This window comes from Vigna angularis, chromosome 10, assembly GCF_016808095.1.
Source record: "Vigna angularis cultivar LongXiaoDou No.4 chromosome 10, ASM1680809v1, whole genome shotgun sequence".
NCBI classification, from domain to species: domain Eukaryota; kingdom Viridiplantae; phylum Streptophyta; class Magnoliopsida; order Fabales; family Fabaceae; genus Vigna; species Vigna angularis.
In genome coordinates, this window is record NC_068979.1 from 2,580,456 (window position 1) to 2,602,793 (window position 22,338).

The 22,338-nt window shown below is 36.5% G+C and overlaps 4 protein-coding genes across 6 annotated transcripts; 2 read left to right on the forward strand and 2 right to left on the reverse strand.

Moving 5' to 3' along the window:
* Positions 1 to 3,639: 3,639 nt before the first annotated feature.
* Positions 3,640 to 4,314, forward strand: LOC128194292 (uncharacterized mitochondrial protein AtMg00860-like). Its single transcript, XM_052869478.1, has one exon. It carries the CDS (start codon positions 3,640 to 3,642, stop codon positions 4,312 to 4,314), a length of 675 nt encoding a protein of 224 aa, XP_052725438.1.
* A 4,222-nt stretch (positions 4,315 to 8,536) lies between these two features.
* LOC108335985 (probable copper-transporting ATPase HMA5) lies at positions 8,537 to 12,976 on the reverse strand. Its single transcript, XM_017572244.2, has 6 exons — positions 12,616 to 12,976; positions 11,125 to 12,525; positions 10,753 to 11,007; positions 10,157 to 10,279; positions 9,502 to 9,978; positions 8,537 to 9,128 (listed from the first exon to the last, which is right to left on the reverse strand). The coding sequence occupies exons 1-6, from the start codon at positions 12,883 to 12,885 to the stop codon at positions 8,697 to 8,699; spliced, it is 2,958 nt and encodes a 985-aa protein (XP_017427733.1). The 5' UTR covers positions 12,886 to 12,976; the 3' UTR covers positions 8,537 to 8,696.
* A 1,551-nt stretch (positions 12,977 to 14,527) lies between these two features.
* Positions 14,528 to 16,597, forward strand: LOC108335349 (actin-depolymerizing factor 7). Of its 2 annotated transcripts, XM_017571351.2 has the most exons (3): positions 14,528 to 14,990; positions 15,551 to 15,810; positions 15,943 to 16,597. In XM_017571351.2, exons 1-3 carry the CDS (start codon positions 14,988 to 14,990, stop codon positions 16,091 to 16,093), a joined length of 414 nt encoding a protein of 137 aa, XP_017426840.2. In that variant the 5' UTR covers positions 14,528 to 14,987; the 3' UTR covers positions 16,094 to 16,597. The 2 variants fall into 2 exon arrangements, with proteins under 2 accessions (XP_017426840.2, XP_017426839.2); XM_017571350.2 differs by lacking the exon at positions 14,528 to 14,990 and having other exon boundaries at positions 15,024 to 15,810.
* Positions 16,598 to 16,764: 167 nt separating this feature from the next.
* On the reverse strand, positions 16,765 to 21,935 carry LOC108336127 (probable LRR receptor-like serine/threonine-protein kinase At1g63430). Of its 2 annotated transcripts, none has more exons than XM_017572474.2 (13): positions 21,634 to 21,935; positions 20,672 to 20,810; positions 20,456 to 20,527; positions 20,175 to 20,318; positions 19,935 to 20,084; positions 19,205 to 19,321; positions 19,066 to 19,130; positions 18,524 to 18,781; positions 18,223 to 18,428; positions 17,988 to 18,123; positions 17,751 to 17,908; positions 17,364 to 17,579; positions 16,765 to 17,259 (listed from the first exon to the last, which is right to left on the reverse strand). In XM_017572474.2, exons 2-13 carry the CDS (start codon positions 20,695 to 20,697, stop codon positions 17,014 to 17,016), a joined length of 1,794 nt encoding a protein of 597 aa, XP_017427963.2. In that variant the 5' UTR covers positions 20,698 to 20,810; positions 21,634 to 21,935; the 3' UTR covers positions 16,765 to 17,013. The 2 variants fall into 2 exon arrangements, with proteins under 2 accessions (XP_017427963.2, XP_017427962.2); XM_017572473.2 differs by lacking the exon at positions 21,634 to 21,935 and adding an exon at positions 21,109 to 21,627.
* Between the last annotated feature and the right edge of the window lie 403 nt (positions 21,936 to 22,338).

Below are 22,338 nucleotides of genomic sequence, written 5' to 3' on the forward strand. Positions count from 1 at the left end.
TTTGGTTATAATCGGAATAGTAGTTTCGGTACATAATATGGTCATATTGTTTCAACGGTTGGTTTCATTAAAAGTGTCTAGTTTGATGAATAGTATGTAGGATTTATCCTAAGTGTTCGGACTAAACTGTAAGTATTCTTCTTAGGTTATAGTGTTCGGTTTCGTGGTAGTATTTTATTCAGTTCTAGTATTCAACCATTTTTCATCCTTACTTAGTATGAAATGTCGTTCAGTCTTGTTTTGTGGATAGTAAAACACCGTTCGGTCCTGATTTATGAATAGTGAAATATCGTTCGATCTTACACCAAGGGTTCAGTTAAATTATAAGTGTTCGGTTTAAGCTCTAGTGTTCAGTTTTGTAAGTTAGTGAGTTTCCGTTCGGTCGTATTCAGGGGTTGCGTTGTTACCATTCGGTTTTCTTCTATGAATGAATATTTTATATTTAAATAATATTTTCAAAGTGTGACTCTAATTATTTGAGATAATTGTATGGATCTAAGGTGTATGGGAAATTTTATTGTTATTCAAATAAGTATAAGTTTCATGTAATGAGAAAGAGAATTCCAAGGAGGAATGTTTAAGTGAAATGTGTATTGATGTGGTAAAGTATGAATATGGATAGTGAAATTCACAGAGTTCATCCTGATATTCTGATGATTACTAATTCTCAAGTAGAGATGGGTAATGCATTGTGTGAGAATGGCAAGAGGTCCTAGCCCATAGGTTCTTGGGTGAGTTATAACAGACTAACCTCGAGTGACAGCTAATGGTTGTTTAGTTACTACACCACCTGAGTGCATGAACAGCCTCAAGCTACATATTCATACAATCCGGATGGTCAAGTCAGGTGTTCGGTTTATGCATGTAATATAGGGCTAATTTTGTATATGTTTATCTTCATTGGTTTTGGTATGCTATAGTGTTCGGTTTTGTATTGTTACACTTGTATGAATTGTATGTACGGATGCTCAATTTAAATTATAGTAACTTACCCTTATTTCCTGTTTTGTCCATATTATCGTTTGGTTTTCTCTTGCAATGATCATCCTTTTTGGATGTGAGTAGAAGGGGAAGAGTTCACTCTGGAACAGGAGCTGGAAGGCGAGACTCCTACTGTTTAGGTCATGACCGATCGGTCATATTAGTGTAGATAGTTTTGGTGAACCGTTCGATCACTATTTTGTTTTGTAAATATAATCGTTCGGTTATATGAGTATAGTTTGGTAGTAGTATAGGAAGCTTATGTAAAGTTTTAAATTTTATGGTTATTTTGTAATAACTGTAAGTTTAACTTTATTATTTGAGCAACTGTTCTATTATATTGTTAAATGATGACACCTGTATATAGTTTTATTCTATATTTTTGGGATGTTACATTAATGGTATCAGAGCAATTTTGTTCCTTAGGAATCCTGTAGGTTTTGAGTATGCCTTGCTTTTGCTTGTGTACTCTTAGCTATGTATAGTGGTTGTCTTTGTCCTCTTGAGTGAGATTGATGGATTTTTCTCTCGGTGTAAACAGAAATGGCGAATAGATCTCCTCCTTCTCCTTCTCCACCCCAAAATCCTAATACATCCAACGTTTGGAGAATGATGGAGTCTGTGTTAGAGGCAATGCAGCAACAGAACACTGCATTGGTTCATCAACACACTGCGGCCCTACAACAATTGGATGCTGCCAGGGTGTCGGTTGAGACATCTCAAAGGCAATGCTTGGATCTGATGCTGAGTGGGCGGGCCACAGCGGGTTCTTCTTCAACAAATCATCCTCAAGAGTGGAGTTTGGAGAGTTTTCTTCAACACCATCCGGCTAAGTTTAATGGCAAATGTAGTCCGGATGAGGCAGATCAGTGGTTTCGTGATATGGAGAGAATCTTTAATGCTAAGAGGTGTCCAGAAGATAACAGGTTGGCCTACTCGGAGTTTTTTCTAACCGGTGAAGCCAGTCATTGGTGGAGCAACGCTCGGTCTTTACTCGAAAGCAGTGGTAATCCCATCTCATAGGAAGTTTTTAAGCAGAAGTTCTATACCAAATACTTTGCAGACAGTGTTCGGTTTGCTAAAGAAGTCGAATTCCTACAATTGGTTTAGGGAGGCATGTTAGTATCAGAATATGTCAATCGGTTTAAGCACGTGCTCAGATTTCACACTTTGGTCATGAATGAAGAATGACAGTGTAGGAAGTTTGAGAACGAGTTGAGGGGAGATATCAAGTTGTTAGTGGCTGGTCTGTGTATCAAGGAGTTTCATGTGATGGTGGAAAGGGAAAACCAAGTTAGAGGTTGATAGTCAGCAGAAGCAATCGGTTAGAGTTGGAGGACCGACCATATCCAGAGGCAGTATTGGTTCAAGGAAAACTCCATACGCTCAGTCTTCTTTTTCTTTAGGTGGCAGTGGTTCATCTTCTCAGTCCTCGACTTCAGTTGGTCATCAAGGGCAGCAAGGGTCTATATCCTATTATAACTGTGGAGGACCTCATCTCAAGTCAGTGTGCCCTCAATTGGGAGGATTCAGGAAGTTCAACCGGTGCGGAAGGGAAGGTCATTGGGAAAGAGACTGTCCAATGGGAAGAAGAGTTGTATCAAGACCTTCAAATGCTGGGAGAGTGCAACCAAGAGGAGGTGGAAGAGCACAAGCTGTTGGGAGAGTATATGCGATGATTGGAACTGAAGCAACAAATGCAGGTAATCTTATAACCAATACTTGTTTGTTGCATGGTATTGCTTGTTGTGTTTTGTTTGATTCGGGGGCAACACATTCCTTCATCTCGAAGGAATGTGTTGAGAAGTTGGGTTTGTCTATGGGAGAGCTTCAGTTTGATTTAGTAGTGTCAACCCCAACAGTTGGTGAGGTTAGGACGACCACTTATTGTGCAAAATGCTCAATAGTGATTGAGGGTCGTTGGTTCAAAGTGAACCTAATTTGCTTACCTCTTCAGGGTTTAGAGGTAATTTTAGGAATGGATTGGTTAGCTGTCAATCACATTCTTATAGATTGTGGTGAGAAGAAGTTGGTGTTTTCGGAAGAAGGTCAGGAAGAATCATTGACGATCGGTGTGTTAAGACAAGATATATTGGAAGGCGCCAGTTGTTTTATGGTATTATCTTACTTGGAAGTGGTTCAGCATGAGATGTTTGACCGATCAGTGCAAGGTAATACGAGTGTAAATTGTTCCGTCGTAAGTGAGTTTTGGACGTTTTTCCAAACGAGGTGCCTGGATTACCTCCTCCTAGAGAAGTGGAATTTTCTATTGATTTGGTGTCAAGAGCACGACCAGTGTCAATAGCTCCTTATAGGATGGCTCCAACAGAGTTGGCTGAACTTAAGAACCAGATTGAAGATATATTGGAGAAGCAATTCATTCGGCCTAGTGCATCACCGTAGGGTGCTCCCGTGTTATTGGTCAAGAAGAAAGACGGTAGTTCACGGCTCTGTGTGGATTACAGACAACTGAATAAGTTAACCATCAAGAATAAGTATCCATTGCCAAGAATTGATGACTTGATGGATCAGTTGTATGGGGCTACTGTATTTTCCAAGATAGATTTGAGGTCAGGATACCATCAGATATTGGTGAAAGAGGGAGACGTATAGAAGACAGTCTTTCGGTCTCGGTATGGCCATTATGAGTATGTAGTAATGTCGTTCGGTGTTACTAATGCTCCAGCTATATTTATGGATTACATGAACCGTATATTCAGACCGTTTTTAGATAAATTTGTTGTTGTTTTTATTGATGACATACTTATTTATTCTAAAACTCATGAGGAGCATGAGGATCACCTTAGAACAGTGCTCGGTTTGCTGAGGGAAAAGAAGCTTTATGCAAAACTGTCTAAGTGTGAATTCTGGATGAAGGAAGTGCAGTTTTTGGGTCATGTAATCTCAGCGGACGATATTTATGTGGATCCTGCAAAGGTACAGGCAGTGCTACAGTGGGAAAGACCCCGTTCGGTCATTGAGATAAGGAGCTTTGTGGGATTAGCGGGCTACTATAGGTGGTTCATTGAAGGATTTTCCAAGATTGTAGCGCCGTTGACTCAGTTGACCAGGAAAGATCAACCTTTTGCATGGACCGATCGGTGTGAAGTTATCTTTCAAGAGCTAAAGCAAAGGTTGACGAACGCTCCTGTGTTAGTAGTTCCTGATACAGGAAAATATTTTGAAGTATTTTGTGATGCCTCTTATCATGGTTTGGGTTGTGTATTGATGCAATATAGAAGAGTGGTTGCTTATGTTTCTCGGCAGTTGAAGATTCATGAGAAGAACTATCCAACCCATGACTTGGAATTGGCAGTGTGGTATTTGCTTTGAAGATTTTGAGGCATTATTTGTATGGTGCTCAGTTTCAAGTGTTTAGTGATCATAAGAGTTTGAAATATCTTTTTGATCAAAAGGAATTGAATATGAGGCAGAGAAGGTGGATGGAGTTCTTAAAGGATTATGAATTTGAATTGTTATATCATCCAGGAAAAGCTAATGTTCTGGTTGATGCTTTAAGCAGAAAGACTGTCCATGTTTCTTCTATGATGGTCTGAGAATTAACTTTAGTTGAGAATTTTAAAGATTTAAGAATACAGTTTGAGTTGGAGCCGAACGATATCAGGTGTTGTACTCTCAAGTTATCAAGTGACTTGTTTGACCAAATCAAAGAGAAGCAGTCGGATGATGTGGAGTTTCAAAGGATCTTTGGGTTGATCGGTTCAAAACAAGGAAAAGATTTCAATACTGGGACGAACGGTCTCTTACGGTTAAGGGGTAGGACTTGTGTTCCTAATGAGGGAGAGCTGAAAAGATTAATTCTTGAGGAAGGACACCAAAGTTGTTTTAGCATGCATCCAGGCATGACTGAGATGTATCAAGATCTCAAGAAATCCTTTTGGTGGTCGGGTATGAAGACTGATGTGGCTCGGTTTATATCTTCTTGTTTAACTTGTCAAAAAGCTAAGGCTGAACATCAAAGATCAGTCGGTCTACTACAACAATTGGATATTCCTGAGTGGAAATGGAATAACATTGTTATGGACTTTGTTACCCATTTACCTCGAACGCTCAGACATCAAGATGCAATTTGGATAATAATTGACAAGTTAACTAAGAGTGCTCGTTTATTGTGGGCTCAACTTTACATCATTTCTCTCATCCACACATTAAATATTTTGAACACTAAGAAAACTAATTTTGTCATTCAAATTATTTTCTTTCAACAGCCATAAAACGTTTTCTTTTTTATGTAATCTAACCTATAATTGAAAATCTTAAACATGACATTATATATGTACATTAAAAATTTGACGAGTAACGTACACTAAAAATTCCTGTTCAATAATTATTCTTCCCATTTTTCAAACTTTCCCTCTTTTATTTCACGTGTTTTTATCCGTTTACTACAGTATATATTAATATCAGTAACTGTTATTGGTATGAAGAGTTTTAAGACATAATTAAGATTAATTTTTTTGAATTTAATTTAACTGCCTTTTGTAATTATATAAATTTGGTTCTTTGACTAAAATTAATGAAACGGTATGATTTTTAATCAAGTTTATAATCTGGTAAAGAGATTCAAGCATGAGTATAAACGTATAAATATATAATGTATTATAAAGTTTGTTTTTTCAACTTAAATTAATTATTTCATTATTTAAATATTAAATAAACGAAGGAAGTAACAAAGAACCCCATAATTAAAATATCAAATTTTTTTTAGATAAACTATTACTTCTAAAATTTAAAAACTAAATTTTATAATAACCAAAAAAAACATATAATACAGTCCTCTAATAAAATATTAACACAACATCATAAATTATTTTGTTGTTACGGAAGTTAGAAAAAGAAAGGGTGAAGATGAGAGAAACAAAGTAGATAAAAAAATTGTGGATTATAATTATGTAAATATTTCTGATTTTTTTTATTTTCTTATTTTAAATTAAAAATAAAAATTATTAAAATTATGTTTAAAGTATGTCTTTTTTTATGAATGAGAATTTCTTTTTTACTAAACTTGATACACTATGCCAAAATGTATCAATTACATAAATTAACAAACTCATATATATATATATATATATATATATATATATATATATATATAATAATAATAATAATCAAAACAAATTTCCTAATATTACTAATATCCTAAAAAATAGTTTGAAAGTGAAAACTACAGGAAGGTCAGAGTATTATCTAAATATTGAATGAATACATGAAGAAATTGTGAAAAAAAAAATCGAAAATTTAATCAAGCTGTTGTAATAATGTCCTAGAGAAAATATAATTTTTAAAGGAAAACACTTTTTACAGAAAAAGGACTATTTTCTTAAAAATAATAAACTGTCAAAAAGTGTTATCATATCATAATCATAGACACCCGGAATGACCAAAAGTCGATGCCTCTCTATCCACCAAATAAACACTGCAACTTGTTGCTTAGTGGTCAAAATAGTCCTTTGATAGTTCTTTGAGACTTGTTTCTTTGTAAAATCCCAATTCAAGGTATCATTTTATTGTAAAGTATACTAATTAGATAGAAGAATAATTTATTCATAATTAAATAAAAAATTTAATTTATCTTTTATTTAAAAAACATACTAATAATTAATTATGTTAAATATATTTTTTGCTTTAAAATTATTATAAAAAATTATATTTATGTGTGGAGTTTTTATTAAATGTCAAATAAAATTATATTGTTAGATTTTTTTTATAAAGTTAATAAACGAAATAATTTATAATTTAATTTGAAATAAAAAACTAAAAGAAAATATCAACAGTCGAGTAACATATACTTGCTGGATTCTTTTCTATTATCTTGACTAGAATAACTATTCAAAAAATAATGACACCAAGAAAAAGAAAAAGAAAATATAAATTCTTATAGATACTATAATGTGATAAAAAAAAATAAAGAAAATTTTTAAATATTGAGTGAGTAATTAAAAATAATGTATCATTATTTATATTTATTGTATAAGGTATGAATGTTTAAAATAAGGCACTATTAAATACGTTTGTAAGAAAATATAATAGTTGTTAATTTAAATGCATAACAGAGATAACCCCTAAGAGTGTAAGAATATTTTGGTCAATTTTTCCAACCCAGTAATTAATTTAGTATTAGGTTTAATGTATATGTAGATTCCTATTTTCGTACATAATTTTAAATAGGTCCTTTTTTTTTTCGGCGTCTCAATTGAATCCTTATTTTTGTAAAATTGAATCAAACAGGGACTTTCCATTAAATTGAGAAGATGGCGTTAATTAGGACGTTACGTGACATGCTGACTGTGTCTTTTTAAATGATGTATCATTAAAAATGTATTTGAAGTGTAATTTTTTAATTTTTGAATTAAAAAATAGGGTGAAAAGAGGGAAAATAAAATTTAAATGAGGACAAAATGGTCATCTTATTTCATAGAATACATGGAAAGGTCAAAAAACACTGTCAACACCAAACATTATTCTTGGAATACTATCCTTCATCTTCTCTGGTAACCAAATTATTCCTGGAATGTTATCCTTCATCTTCTCTGGTAACCAAATCACGCATTCATGGCAGAAAAAAAAAGTAGCTTTTAGAATCATTCAACTAATAAAAAAGGAGTATAAAAGTTCTCTATTCTCTTCAAGATTTGATGATCAACAAATATATATTTTAAATACTCACCGTCTACTATCTAGGCATGAAAACCTTCCATCTCCAAAAACTTTTCCAGAATCTGAAACGAAGAACAACCAACTTCTCAAAAATTAAACTCTTGTACCTACCACAATCACATAGTCTGGGATTTATAACATCAGTAACAAACTAACATTATCATGAACACTAAATAAAAATAATTGATAATAAATAATTAAAACACGTATCAGCATCCAAATGCTCATAGAGAACAACCAAAGACATTCAACAAACAATACCATTACATTTACACGTACCACAACAAAAATTCAAAACCCCAACCACGTCTGCGTCTTCCAAGGCACCACCGACCCCTGCCACACACTCCTCAAGACCTTCTACCTCAACCTCTTCGCCTCCAAGCACGCCTCCTTCATCCTGCTCTTCCGCAACAACATCTCAGAACACTCGCTGACCTCGAGAACCAGCTTGCTGGAAGATCCTCCAAGGCGAACTTCAACTCCTTCGTCGGCTCCGCCTCCTTCAACTTTCTCTCACGAACCCTAATTTCATTCCTCAATTGCAGAAAGAGTCACTGCCTTTAATTTCCTTTTCCCAATTTACCCTTAATTTTTTAATTTAGAAATTATAAAATACACATTAATCATGTATCAACTGCCACTTATTTAAAATAATACATTGACTATGCCACGTACTCCAAACTTAAACGGCGTTTGTCCAATTTAACGGAAGACCTCTAATTATTTCAATTTTACGAAAATAAGAACCCAATTGATACGCCGAAAAAGAAAGGGATCTATTTAAAATTCTGAACAAAAATAGGGACTTAAGGAGACATTAAACCTTAGTATTACTTTTAATGTGAGAAAATCTTAAATGAAAGACAAATTGAAATGGCAGGAGTAATTTGTAAATTTTAGATACGACAGAGTTTAACCTAAGGTTTTTTACATGACCGAAAACCCTTTCTCACACCTGTACACTAAACTAAAATGATCACAACACAACATTTACATACGTACAAAAATGGCTAAAGAAAAACCAGGAATCGTGATCATATATCACTGGATGACTCGATGCTTATGCCTCGTATTTCAAGGTTGTCTAGCTTCTTGGGTCTCCTGTAATATTTCAACAACAGAGAACAGCAAACAACACTGACAGAGGAAGCAGCCATAGCAGCCCCAGCAATCCAGGGTGGCAATCTGAACCTTGTTGAAGGGAAAAGAACTCCAGCAGCAATTGGGATTCCAAGTAAGTTATAACCCAAAGCCCAAACGTAATTCAGCCTTATACGGGTAAATGTTTTTCTTGAAAGGTCAATAGCAGTTATGACATCTTCCAAGTTGCTCTTCATGAGGACAATATCAGCAGCCTCAATAGCAATGTCTGTACCGGCACCAATTGCCATTCCCACATCCGCTGCCACAAGTGCAGGCGAATCATTGATACCATCCCCCACCATAGCCACGGTGTAACCAGAAGCCTGAAAGAGAAAAACAAGTCACTCAGTATGTTGCAACAGCTAATACATTCCTCTGAAGCAGTATAAACAACTTTGAAAGTGGGATTCAGGTACAAGCATTGAAGTTTATGGTATAAAAACCAGTAATCAAGTCAGGGAGTTTGAAAAGTAATGTCCAAAAGACAAAATTACATTAGTACCGACTACTGAACATAAGCAAAGGAGATACGAGTATTTCTCAGTTACCTTCCATGAAAGAAGAAATAGTTATCTAGTTATGGTTTGAAATAAGGTGGTATTATTTTCAATCTCAAGGCTCAGAACTATCATCTCATTGATGAATAACTAACTTCTTAAAATTAAGATGAAAATATGTAATACCATGCATTCGTACCTGCAAGTCTTTCACTTTCTCTGCTTTTTGATCCGGTTTAGCCTCCGCTATAACATTCTCAATTCCTACTTCCCTCGCAATAGAACTAGCTGTTCCGAAGTTGTCCCCAGTCACCATAATGCTCTTGATTTTCATTGATTTTAGGATGGAAATAACTTCTTGAGCACCTGGTTTCAGTGGATCGGATACTGCTAAAACTCCTGCCACTTTCCCACTTATAGATACCAATATTCCTGTTTGAGCCATCTTTTCGGCTTGAGCAAGCATATTTTCAGCTTCAACGGGAATTGCAATGTTATGGTCAGCCAACAGGCTTTTATTACCGACCATTATTTCTTTGTTTTGAACAGTGGCCTTTACTCCATGTCCTGTAATGGAAACAAAATCTCGTGCTTCTGGCCAGGAAGGATTCTCTTCATCTCGAAATTTTTTGGCATACTCAACAACGGCCTTGGCCAATGGATGCTCACTATTCACCTGAGATAGGTAAGTTAAATTAAGGGCAATTTTTATGACATGTATATGCATCTATAATCCATGAATTTTAAAAGCGCTTACAAACAAAGAAGCTATCATAATCAGAAAGCAAACTCTTATTTACTATAACTATTCACTAGGCTAAGCATTCGAGAAGTAGATAGGGGGAGAGGATTACCTCAGTTGCAGCCACAAGTTCATAGAATTCCCGGAGCACCATTTTTGTCAACAATTCTGTTCTCACTATAACAGGTTTCCCGACAGTGAGAGTACCCGTCTTATCGAAAACAATGCAGTTCACCTAGAAGACAGTCATAAATATATTCACGTGTAAGTAATTACAGATAAAATCATGAAAGCTTTAACAGATGGCACAACATACAACCAATGACCAGCTTGTCCATTTTAACTTTTAAAAAAGTGTAGAGAGATATGAATGAAAGAAAAATCAGATTGATACTTGATACTGATATCCAAAAAACCTATTTATCTTCACCATGCATAACGTTAACAAAAACACTACTTCATACTTCATCTTAAGAACTGAGAAATGAAATGAAGTGAACACATTAGTTGATACTCCCTCCTAGAAGGCTAAAACATATTTGATGTTGGATTAGGTGGCAGGAATGGCTATCAAAAACCACTTGATATTAATGGTTTTTGCTATGTTTACTTTCTTCTAGCAACTTTATTAACTGTTCAATTTTAACCGATCGACATAGACAAAGTAAATCCAGAACTAAAGGGACTAATCAAATCTGAAATGCTGACCTTATGTGCACTCTCTAATGCCTGCCCTCCTTTGATGAGCACACCCTGGGATGCACCAACTCCAGTCCCAACCATAACCGCAGTTGGCGTGGCTAAACCCAAAGCACAAGGGCAGGCTATGACCATGACAGATATTCCAAACTGCAAAGCAAGCTCAAAGCTGTCCATTGAAGACGGTATCCAAGACTTTGGATAAGCATGATATCTTCCCGCCAAAAACCAGGCAAGCCAAGTCGTGAAAGAGATCACAATCACCTGCATAGGAACATCCATCCATCCCTTTAGGATCTCATCCTCCGCGAGCACAAACAATAATTCAATAAAAACAAACAAAGTCCTTCATTTTCATCACATCAAACAATTAATAATTACCAGAGGCACAAAGTATTTGGAAATGCGATCAGCAAACTTCTGCACAGGTGCTTTGGCCATCTGCGCCGACTCCACAAGGCGAACAATCTGAGAAAGAGCACTCTCCGATCCTACCCTCGTCGCCTTAACATGCAAAACTCCATTCTCATTCACAGTCCCTCCAATAACAGTGTCCCCTTTCCTCTTCGCCACGGGACGCGCTTCCCCCGTGATCATGCTCTCATTCACGTGACTCTGCCCCCACACAACAACCCCATCGGAAGCCACTTTCGCCCCAGGAACAATCTTAATCACATCATTCTTCTGAACCAACCTGCTATCAATCTCCTCCTCTCCAACAACATTCCCATCAGCGTCCAAAGTCAGTAGAACCGCCGTGTCGGGTGTCAAGTTCATGAGCTTGGCAATCGCATCAGACGTCTTCCCCTTCGCCAAAATCTCGAGATACTTCCCAAGCAGAATGAACGAAATAAGCATCGCGCTCGTTTCGAAGAAATCATTCCCCTCAAAATGCGGAGAAGTAGCAGCTCTCAAAACAGAGTAAACAGAGTAAAAATACGCAGCGTTTGTCCCCAACGCAATGAGAACATCCATGTTCGCAGAGCCACGGCGTAACGATTTATAAGAACCGTAGTAAAACCGCCAGCCGAGTACGAACTGAACCGGCGTGGACAGCACCCACCGAGCAACCTCCCCCACGGTAAGCATGTTCACAACTTTTGCATCAAGTGCGTCCTTAATTCCAGGGACATACATAAACACCATGGAGGTTAGAAACACGGGAATAGTAAACACCAAACTCCATAAGAAAGATTTATAATACTGCCTTGTCTCCTCGCGTCTGTGAGAATTTCTTTGTCCTTGTTCCGTAGGATATATCGTCGCCTTGAAATTCCCATTGCCTGTTTGCTCAATCACGTTGATCAAATCTCTGGGTCCCGTGATGTCCGGTTTGTAAGAAACCGATATTTTGCTGAATTCCTCTGTTAAGTCCACCACAAGGACTCCTGGGAGTGTCCGCAGAGAATCTAGTATTGGCGTCATAGAAGCGCCGTCAGTTACCGCGCCTTCCACGCGGAGGTCTATCTTGGTGAAGTCTTCGCTTGAACTAATGAGAACTGCTTCGAATCCGGAATCTTCTATGGCTTGTAAAACGTCGTTTGGATTGAGGAGGAGATTTGGGTTGTAATGGACTTGGGCCTCTTCAGTTGCCAGGCCCACGTGGGCTTCGAGGACACCGTGAAGGCCTCGTAAAACGGATTCTAGCGTGGAGGAACAGGATGTGCAGGTCATGCCTTTGATTTGGATGCGGCATACTTTAACAGATTTGTCGTCAGTGCCGTCTGTGAGTAATAGCGCTTCGAAACCCGCGTCTTCGATGGCCTCGCGAATGGTCTCTTCCTGAAAGAACAAAAAAAAGTTAGAAGAGTGAACGAGAAGAAAGAAATGGAGAGAGAGAGTGTGACTCTGTTGTGGAGTTGTTTGACTCACGTTAACGAAAGAGGGGTAGAAGACGACGTGGGCACGGTTGTTGAGGACGTCGACGATGGCCTCGCGGATCCCGGGGAGGCGTTTGACGGCCTTCTCGACGGATCCGGCGCAGGCAGCACAAGTCATTCCGACGACGGAGAAAAGAGCGGTGGAGTCTGAGAGCTCTTCAACGGTGGTGGCGGGCTGTCCCTTTGGATATTTAGGCATGGAGGGGTAATGAGGTCGCGGTGAGAGGTTTCGCCAGCAACTTAACGCTAACAACTTCGCCATTGCTTTTTTCGAAAAGTAGTGCCTACCAAGCAACACCACTCAGGTTCGTAAATTTGAACACATACCAATACCAGGCTCGGTTTTATAGTGTCAACCGTGTTTTTGCTAATGTAGTCTCCATCCATACGCTTTTGACTTTAAACTGACACGGCTTGTTTGGTGGGTCCTTTTTTTCTATTTTTTAGTCGGTGGACCATTTACTTACGTGGGCTTAACGCAACTTTGGGTTCGGGGAGTTGGGTCCGTGTAACTAATAACCACTTCAAGGCCCAGAACTAGGGTTTTTCACGAAGAAGCCCACTAGATACGGGTTAAATAAGGGAAGTCGAATAGAATAGTTTAATTGTATGGTCAGTTTTAATTAGAACCAGTCTTAATCGAATTTTTTTTTATTTTTAAAATTTGTATTAAGAAAATTAATATGATTATTATTATATTAAAATAAATAATTTCTTTAAATGGTTATATTTAAGTGTTATAATTATATAGTTAAGAATATAATATTTAATTAGAGTGTTTGGTAATATGAAAAAGTTAAATACTTAATTACATGTATTTATAGTTTATAAAAAATTAACAAAAAATAAATAATTTTATTTTCATATTGGTTTCTTAAGTTAATGTAATATGTCAATATAAAGTACAAATAATAATTTCAATATTAATAGTACAAATAATAATAATATCAATATTAATAATAAAAATAAACCTAAACTATGCGTTTTTTGTATTCTTCTCTCTTACAAACTTTTTTAGGTTCTTTTTTAAAAAGTGATGAAGATTTTATGGAATATGTTCTTTTCTTTGCTTTTCAAATATTTTATACCATATTGAGTTAGAAAATGACACTTCTGGAAACGTCATGCATGAAGTTGGCAATGCACTACCTACCATTGATTACATTAATGTCATTATCTGTTATATATTTTATTTAATTGGTTAATGGCATTTCTTTATTGGGCCGCGACGTCATGGGTTACGTTTAGAGGCCGGCCAGCCGAATTTGACTTGGACTCCAAAATGAAGGCCATTCAATAATAGGCTTATAAAATCACAAGATCCAGTCAGCCGTGATCCACAATCCAATTCATTGTATATGGGCCTTGTCATCTTAGATTTTTTATTTGTAGAAGGGACCAACTCTCTGAGAATGTGGATCATTGATGACAGACGGTCCAAATCTTTGATGCCCAATTCCAAATTGCCAAGCCCACCCCACTTAAAATGAATACAGTATATGCGTGCTCAAGAATAACCAATAGAATTTTTTTTTTCATTTATACTATTATATAAAGAGTATTCTTCCCTTTAAATTTTCTTTCAATTTTATTCTTGAAGTAAATTTTTGTATGTAATATTTTTTTAAAATTAAATAAATAAAAATCATCTATAAAATAAATAAAAATGATTAGAATCAAATTATATTTTTTTTATAATTATAATTTAATTATTTTTTGTTAACATAGTCAACATACATGCAATTGTTTTTACTAGTTCATGGAGAGTGAATACACATATATAGAAACATTTACAACAATTCACACATACCAATAAATTAAAAAATTAATTGAATACAAATCAAACTTTAAAAAAACAACTCAAATCTAAAAAAAAGATCAAACGTAATATGTTAAATTTGAATTTTATAAACCAAACATATTAGAGTCTTCTGGTATCCTAACGAATCTGAATTTTTTTGGAAACAAAATTACACATATTCTCTAAAATGGAAAAGAAGTGCTTAAAAAGTATTTATCCCCAAATTTAATTGCATAGTTACTGGTTATCTGGGACATGATTTCTATAATTAAGGGCACTCCTAATTTGGAAGATCTAATTAAAATCAAGGTTGGTGCATTATATAGGCTTGAGAAAGGAAGTAAAACAGATCAAAACGAACCCATCCAACTTTGAATTCCCTAACCGCAATCATAGTCTTGTGAAAGTTGAACCTCTCGTGGCTCCTAAAAAAAGGATCTTTATCTGTTATTTCTATCCATAATTTTCATTGAGTCTGTTGCTCCCATTTCCATTCTCTATTGCTCCCATCCCTTTCTTTTCCTGTACTTTTCAAAGGGCGCTTCTTACTCATTGCTGGCAAAATGGTATTTTATTATCCATTTCTCTTCTTTATCTTTCAACCTGTTAGTTTTTATATAATACTTGTTTCTGCTTTGTCAATAGGGTTCTTCTTACCCTCATTCGGACCTTTCAATGTCAATATCACCAATTCATATTCGTATGTTTTTTCATTGTATATCACAACTGAATAAATATTTCGCATTTCATATAATTGGAAGAATGAAACTTGAGAGTTGATGAGATGGACAATGTCTAGGAGAATGGAAAGTATCTCATCATGTGCATATGCATGCATGCCCCTTACAAAATTAACTACTGTCAAAAGATGCTGCTGATACAAAAATGAACTTTCGTTTCAGTCTATGAAAGTTAAGTGGTGTTTTTACATCCTCTTAGATTTTGGAACACAAATTGGGAATCAAAAACATGCAAATTCTAAATTCTTACCCCAACGAAACCAGCTGAAAATCTGTAATTACATGGAAAAATCAGTTAACATCGCGTGTTGTGATGTGTGATAAAGAATGAACATATAGAATTCTTAAATGATCGAAGACATTTTTATGACAAAATTATGGAGCAGGCAAATGCAGCGTCCGGAATGGCCGTGCATGATGACTGCAAATTGAAGTTTCAGGAGCTTAAAGCAAGGCGGATCTACCGATACATTACGTTCAAAATTGAGGCACAATCAGTTGTGGTTGACAAAATAGGGGGATCGACAGAAACATACCAGGATTTTCAGGCCAGTTTGCCAGCTGATGAGTGTCGCTATGCCGTGTATGATTTTGATTTCACAACTGATGAGAATTGCCAGAAAAGCAAGATCTTCTTTGTTGCATGGTACTATAGTTTATAAACTGTACTTCACTTATTGGTTAATAACAATCAAAACGACTTTTTAATACTGTTTAATACAGACATCTGAAGACAAATACATATCGTTGAACAAACTGTTTAATACTGTTTGTGTAGGTCACCAGACACTTCAAAGGTGAGGATGAAGATGGTGTATGCAAGTTCCAAGGACAGATTCAAGAGGGAACTAGACGGCATTCAAGTGGAACTGCAAGCAACTGATCCAAGTGAGATGAGCTTGGACATTGTAAAAGCGCGAGCCCTCTAAGTCCCCCCTTTTGCTGCCTCAGCTCTCCTTCACAGTTCAAAGTTTACTATTTTTTCCTAACTATTTGACGACATCGGGGGCCATACTGTTATTGTTTATTTTAGCCTGGATTCAATCAACAACGACAAATCCAAAATGGCATGTACTATTATAATGTATCTTTCTTCCAAACATTCTTCAGTGTTCCATTGATCTTGATTAGTTTCAAGAGACAATGTGGATGGCTGGATCAAGACTAAGTAGCATTTATTATAGGTTGCTGGTCTGACATGTTGCCAACCAAACCACTTGGAAGATGAATTTATGTAAAAGTATTTATTATATACCTCTATTTTTTTTTTACATTTCGTGTTTGAAGTAGATCACTGTCGCCGTACATTATTTACATGCTTTTTTCTTTAAGTTACAATATTTATATTGTTAACAAACTCTAAAAGGATGCAACTACAAGAAATAAACAAACGGGAGAGTGCATGGCACTGGCACTGACATGACAATTGAAATGTTTCTTTCGTTTCATCTAAAACAAGCCCAACAAATAATAGTACAGAATAAGATTTCCATGATTACTCAAACATTGCTTTGAGCTTTGTAAAACGAGGCCCTTACAAAGCTATAACATACGTCATAAAAATCCCTGAAAAATACGTGCGTGAAGAGTCCAAGACAAATGACACAATGCTCGGTATAATACACAAAGGAAACACCAGTGGAATACAATCTTGTTCTATTTAACAATTTCTATACAACGAGACCTTCTCGTGCTTAAAGCCAGAACACATACCCTTTATGAGCAATCATTTACAATAGAAATGAAATATAAGAGTAAGAGAAAAGGAAGAGAGTAGTCAGAAAAAAGTATTACTAGTGTGTGTCTCGCTGCTTTAGTGTGAATCTGTTAATTTAGTTTTGACTGTATATTAAGATAAAAGTGCAAGTTCGGCCCAAGCCAAAGATGACGACTTAAGCTCCACGCTTACTGATGTATCAATTCTGTTCTCCAGCATGCTACATAATTCTCTCATAGATGGATGCTCAGTTTTATCAGGGTTGATACAGAGAGTTATTACCTCGCATATCACTTTGAGGTCTTCATGTCTAAAATGCTTCAGTTCAGGATCCAACACGCTTGACATTTCGTCTGGCCTTTCGAGGTAGTCCTTGGCCTGCAGCACAAATATACATATAAAAAATGCGGCTTAGACAAAATACACATTCTTCCAGGTTTGTGTAAGGCTTTTTAAACATCAAATTTCCGGAAGTTCCTTACCCAGTCAACCAAGTATCCTTTGTCCTTACAGTACGGAGGTCTTCCGCTAATTAACTCCAGTAGAAGTACCCCAAAAGCGAATATGTTTCCTTTGGTATCAAGATGGCGTGCTTCAAGGGAGTTTGGAAGAACACAGATAGCACCTTGGCTGCCAATGGAACCAGAATTCTTTTCTGATCTTTCAAGAATTGTTTTCCAACTTTCAAAATCGACCAGCTGCAATTCAGGTTCATGACAATGAATGAGCAAGCTTTTGGATCTCCAACACATTATACTATATAAACATAGGTGAAAGTTACTTTATTTCTGCTCATTCTTGACAGCAAGAAGATATGAACACAACTGTATTTGGTAAATTTGAAGATTTGAACTATCTAGTGACCGCACCTTAGGGGAAAATTCTTCTGTAAGGTATACAGCACTAGAATTCAGCTCTGAGATAGTAAATGGAGGCTCCACTTCGGTATGCAAATACTTGAGTCCACGCGCAATGCCTATGGCAATCTTCATACGCCGTGTCCACGAGAATTGACATCCTTCTTCATCTGCAGTCACAATTACATGTTGAAGGAATGAAACGCTTAAGACATGTTACATGTACGCCACCTGAGAAATTTGACTTACAACAATGAAGGTGATCATGAAGTGTCCCATTTGAAGCATAATCAAAAACCAACATCCTTGTAAATGGAGTGTCTTCTCTACAGTAACCAAGTAGTTTTCCTATATTCTCATGATTTAACCTTGCCAAGTCTGCCACCTGAATGGCATTAAGAGCATAAGTAAATATTAAAAGATTGGGACAACTATCTGTCCGCAAATTCTTGCAGGCTGTTGCCATAGGAAAATTTCCATTTACCTCTCTCTGAAAATAGAGTTCAAGATATCCTGTCCAATGCTCCTCCCTGATGCAGAGGGAAATCACAGCAATCTCAGGTCCACCTTTCATTGTTCCCTTGTAAACCACACTGTCTGGAGAGGACCCAATTATGTTGCTGAAGTCTTCACAGGCCACTTCAAGCTCTTGTCTGCTATACCTTCTCACATCCTTCAACATCTCAGGGTCTGCACTTTAATAGAACTCATTATGTTGAAAACAGCTCTAGAACTATTAACTGTAAATAGAATGTTAAGAAATCAGAAAAAGAGAATTTACATACCTATATATACTGCCGTCTGATCTTTCGGGCTTCCAGATTTTTTCCAAGGAATAATGATAGATGATTTTTTGTTACATCTCTGAAAAGCAGCAAGAACAGCAACCAGAAAGAGAGAGCCCACCATAGTCCCAGTTACTATTTCTAGAGCCAAAAGCCAAACAGGTTTTGACGCTCCGTGATGCTTGGACACATATTCAGTAGGTTGGTGACTTGGATTCACCACTGGCTGACTCTTGGCACTGGCAGGAGAAGCACCCGCTATGAAATAAAATTTCAGTGTTAGAACATAAGATTGGAAGGAGCAAGTGTTGTTCAGTGTATATTGGATTTGACAAAATTCTTATCTATAAAGAATACATAGATCTATTCTCAACACCTGTTTGGGTTTTAAAAAGAGGAATACAAAGGGAATATCCATGAAAGCCACTTCACAATTAAGTCAAGACTCAGCTCCTTTCATTTCTTTCGCATAATTCAAATATGAAGAGACATTTAATTCATGCCTTCAACCTGAGTTCTTGAAAGGTAATGTCAATACATACCACACTGTATAGGAGGTCGCTGCTTTATATCCTGGCTCTGGATGCAATTCCCTTGAAAGCTTAATCTGCCAGACATAGTATATGATTGCTAAATATAGTGGAGGAGTAGAATGTACATGACCAGAGTATCAAAAAGTACCTCGGAAGATACTGCAAGCATTTGGGTATGCTACCAACTAAAAAATTATATGAGAAGTCTGCTACTTTCAACTGAGACGAACGACAGAAGCCAGTTACGTTCTCCTTGGACACATACCTGAAGAAGACAGACAAATTTATTAGAGGCAGATTAAAAAAATTCAAATTTTGACCGGTATAACTTGATCTTTTACACTTAATGTTGAATCTGACTACATGTTTTTCAGCCACAACAGATATAAGCTGTTTCATAACCCAAAGGACGTTTAACTCTCCCTAATCAAATTCTTTTTAACGGCTCCTGAACAAGTTGAAAACTTGACACTAGTCATTCATTGCCAATAATAGATTATCCCATTCCATTTTGAATGTATCCATAATATCTTCTTCACAACAACAATCTTCAAGATAAATCTAATGCATGATAATATATATAAAAAAAAAAGGAATAAAATTTCTCGTCTGCATTAGTCATGACACGAGTGATGAAAGAAGTAACATTCAAACGTGAAACAGTAATTTGCATCAATTTAATAGCATACAAGACCAAACACTAGCTCGTTCAATCATGGCTACGTACAACATATATAAAGGTGCGCTACACTCCTATAGTCTACATCCGTACTATGAAAAGGAAGTGCTTTATCAACCAGGTTAGGAAGGAACTACGTGAATAAGAATACTGAATCCCTCACCAAACTATAATAACTCGATTGTAAAATTACACTCACATTCCATGCATATTTGAAGCAAAATTTGAGCTATCGCCAGCAGGAATAGGTCCTTGAAGTCTATTCCTATCCAGCTGAAGTTCTTGAAGGAATCTCAAGTTTCCAAGCTCTGGGGGTAGCCTACCAGTCAACCCGTTGGACTGCAAGTTTCTACAAGAATGCAAACAAATTTGAATAAGTAGGAGAGTCAATCATTTTTATTTTTTTCTATTCAGGAAGTTTATACTGAATTTCTTTTACATTTTCACAACTTGAGTTAGATTTCCAAACTCCGGAGGAATTGGCCCTGTTAACTGATTCATTCCTAGATCAAGCACCCTGAGATATTTCAACTCGCCCAATTCTCTAGGTATTGTTCCAATGAGATTGTTTCCGTGCAAAATTCTGCATAAACAAAAGAACCAGAAATCAGCTTCAGCCATGATATACCAGAACCAAGCCAAGTAATAATCACAATATGACCAAGCCACAGGTTTTCACTTTTCAGGATGAAGTACGGCTAGGAGAAAGGGTGAACATACAGTTCTTGCAAGTGGGTGAGTTGCCCCAACTCTGGTGCAAGAAACCCCTTTAATGATGATCCTGATATGTTTCTGCAAAGAAGAATCTCAATCTTTAGTGCTAGGAACGTGCTACCTTAGAAGTTCACGTCATCACCCATGTGAGATACCAACAGTACACCCCCATCGACAACAACAGAAAAGAGCACCAGCAAGAAAAGACCAGTGATATCTTACAGCTTGATGACATGATCTCGCACCATAGTGCAAGTGACCCCAAACCAGTTACAAGGCTCTGCTTCTAACGTATCCCAATCGGACAAAACTTGATATAGGTCTTCATAAACAGCTTCTTTGAAGCTCCTAAGCGCCCAAACTATCAAGAAAAGAAAGAAACGTCATTGCTACGAACACCGTAATAAAAACTTGGGTAGCTTTGCCAAGAAAAAAAGGACCACGTCCATGAAAAGCAAAACCAAGCACACTATCTCGAAACTTGCAAGGTCACCAAGAAATAGACCTACCTATCAATCTTGCTACTTAATTACACCTAACATACAGCCTTAGAAGAAATTAAACAGTCAACAAGATTGTCGAAGCAGAAAAACATGGCATAACTTGAGTGAATAAGTGAGATCTGAAAAAGAAAGTGAATTCTCAAACGAAACGCATACCTTCATTAGAGGGCAGAGTGTCAGAAGCCACAAAAGAGAGAGTGTAAATCAAAGAGAGAAACCATAATGAAGTGCGAGGCTTCATCTTGTTTTGTTAGTCACTCAGCTCTTGAGTTCTATCAAACAAAACTCAAAGGGCACTCTCAAAGAAAGAGTAGAACTCATGAGAAACAAGACTTGGTGGGAAGTGGGGAGAATATAAACTGCAACTAAGTTCAAAAGGTTCCAAAACTCTGCATAGTGTGCTACTAGAAGGTTAGTCTTGCAGCAAATATAGAACGAAAGGTACCAGAGAGTGACGAAAGAGGAGTCTAAATCCAAGATTTGGCAACAACCGGTGGAAAGAATAACCAACTAGCGGCTGGTTAGAATGAGAGACATAGAAAACTAAAAGTGAGCAAAATTGTTAGGGTGACAATGACAATGAACTGAAGCAACAGCAGAATGAAAACTTGGATTGAAAGAGAGTTTAGCAAACAAGCAAGTGCCAACAATTAAATTAATTTGATTAAGATTGGCACATACCCGTAATCTGTTAAAGATGGCCCTTTTTTTCATTTATGTCAAGGAAACTTAATTGAAAAGAGAAATAAAAGATGAAACATCACAGACAAAGGGAAAAATAATGTAAAGGTGTTAAATTTATAGGTTTATAATAAAATGTGTTCAAAGTGGCCATTTATGCTGTAAAGACAACTCTTCTTGTTTTGCCTTTCTGCTCTCTGCTTCATCAAATTAATTAATAAGAATGATTAGCAACAACGCGGTGTGGTAATTGATGAAGAGGTGGGGCTTGAATTGAAGGATAACAGTATTAAACTATCTCGTGAAGTTGGTGAAGAAAATTGATAGCTCAACCTTTTGGATAAAAGTCGTTCTACGTTAGTCAACAACTTATATGTAGGTTAAACAACGAGTAATCATGGATTACGAGATCTTCAAACTCCAAAGGATTACTCTTTCTCCTAATAATGACATTTTTTTCTGTGAAAGTGTGCATTGTTTGATTAGTTTTCTTCCTCTTGTGTTCGATCAAACATGGGTATATTCAACCTATTCCACGGTTTTCTTTTCGTTTTCGTGAAGAGTTTTTCTCCAAGGAAATTATCCTCCATTTTATTCATTGAAAACGTTATTTTCCATCAAGTTTCATCTGTTAAAAAAGGTTATCATAAGATTACGATATATATTAAATACCCAGATTACTTTACCAAATTTGTCTCTGATTGG

What these genes read in the sequence shown, in the direction of transcription:
- LOC128194292 (XM_052869478.1), top strand. Translation starts at nt 3,640, where the DNA reads ATGTCGTTCGGTGTTACTAATGCTCCAGCTATATTTATGGATTACATG.
- LOC108335985 (XM_017572244.2), bottom strand. Translation starts at nt 12,885, where the DNA reads ATGGCGAAGTTGTTAGCGTTAAGTTGCTGGCGAAACCTCTCACCGCGA. An exon ending in CCAAATACTTTGTGCCTCTG is followed by an intron (nt 11,008 to 11,124) that starts GTAATTATTAAT and finishes GTTCCTATGCAG; the next exon opens with GTGATTGTGATCTCTTTCAC. An exon ending in AGAAAGTGAAAGACTTGCAG is followed by an intron (nt 9,129 to 9,501) that starts GTACGAATGCAT and finishes TTTCTCTTTCAG; the next exon opens with GCTTCTGGTTACACCGTGGC.
- LOC108335349 (XM_017571350.2), top strand. Translation starts at nt 15,542, where the DNA reads ATGGAGCAGGCAAATGCAGCGTCCGGAATGGCCGTGCATGATGACTGC. An exon ending in AAGATCTTCTTTGTTGCATG is followed by an intron (nt 15,811 to 15,942) that starts GTACTATAGTTT and finishes CTGTTTGTGTAG; the next exon opens with GTCACCAGACACTTCAAAGG.
- LOC108336127 (XM_017572473.2), bottom strand. Translation starts at nt 21,193, where the DNA reads ATGAAGCCTCGCACTTCATTATGGTTTCTCTCTTTGATTTACACTCTC. An exon ending in CTAACTCAAGTTGTGAAAAT is followed by an intron (nt 20,085 to 20,174) that starts GTAAAAGAAATT and finishes GCATTCTTGTAG; the next exon opens with AAACTTGCAGTCCAACGGGT. An exon ending in AAGGATACTTGGTTGACTGG is followed by an intron (nt 17,260 to 17,363) that starts GTAAGGAACTTC and finishes TTTGTGCTGCAG; the next exon opens with GCCAAGGACTACCTCGAAAG.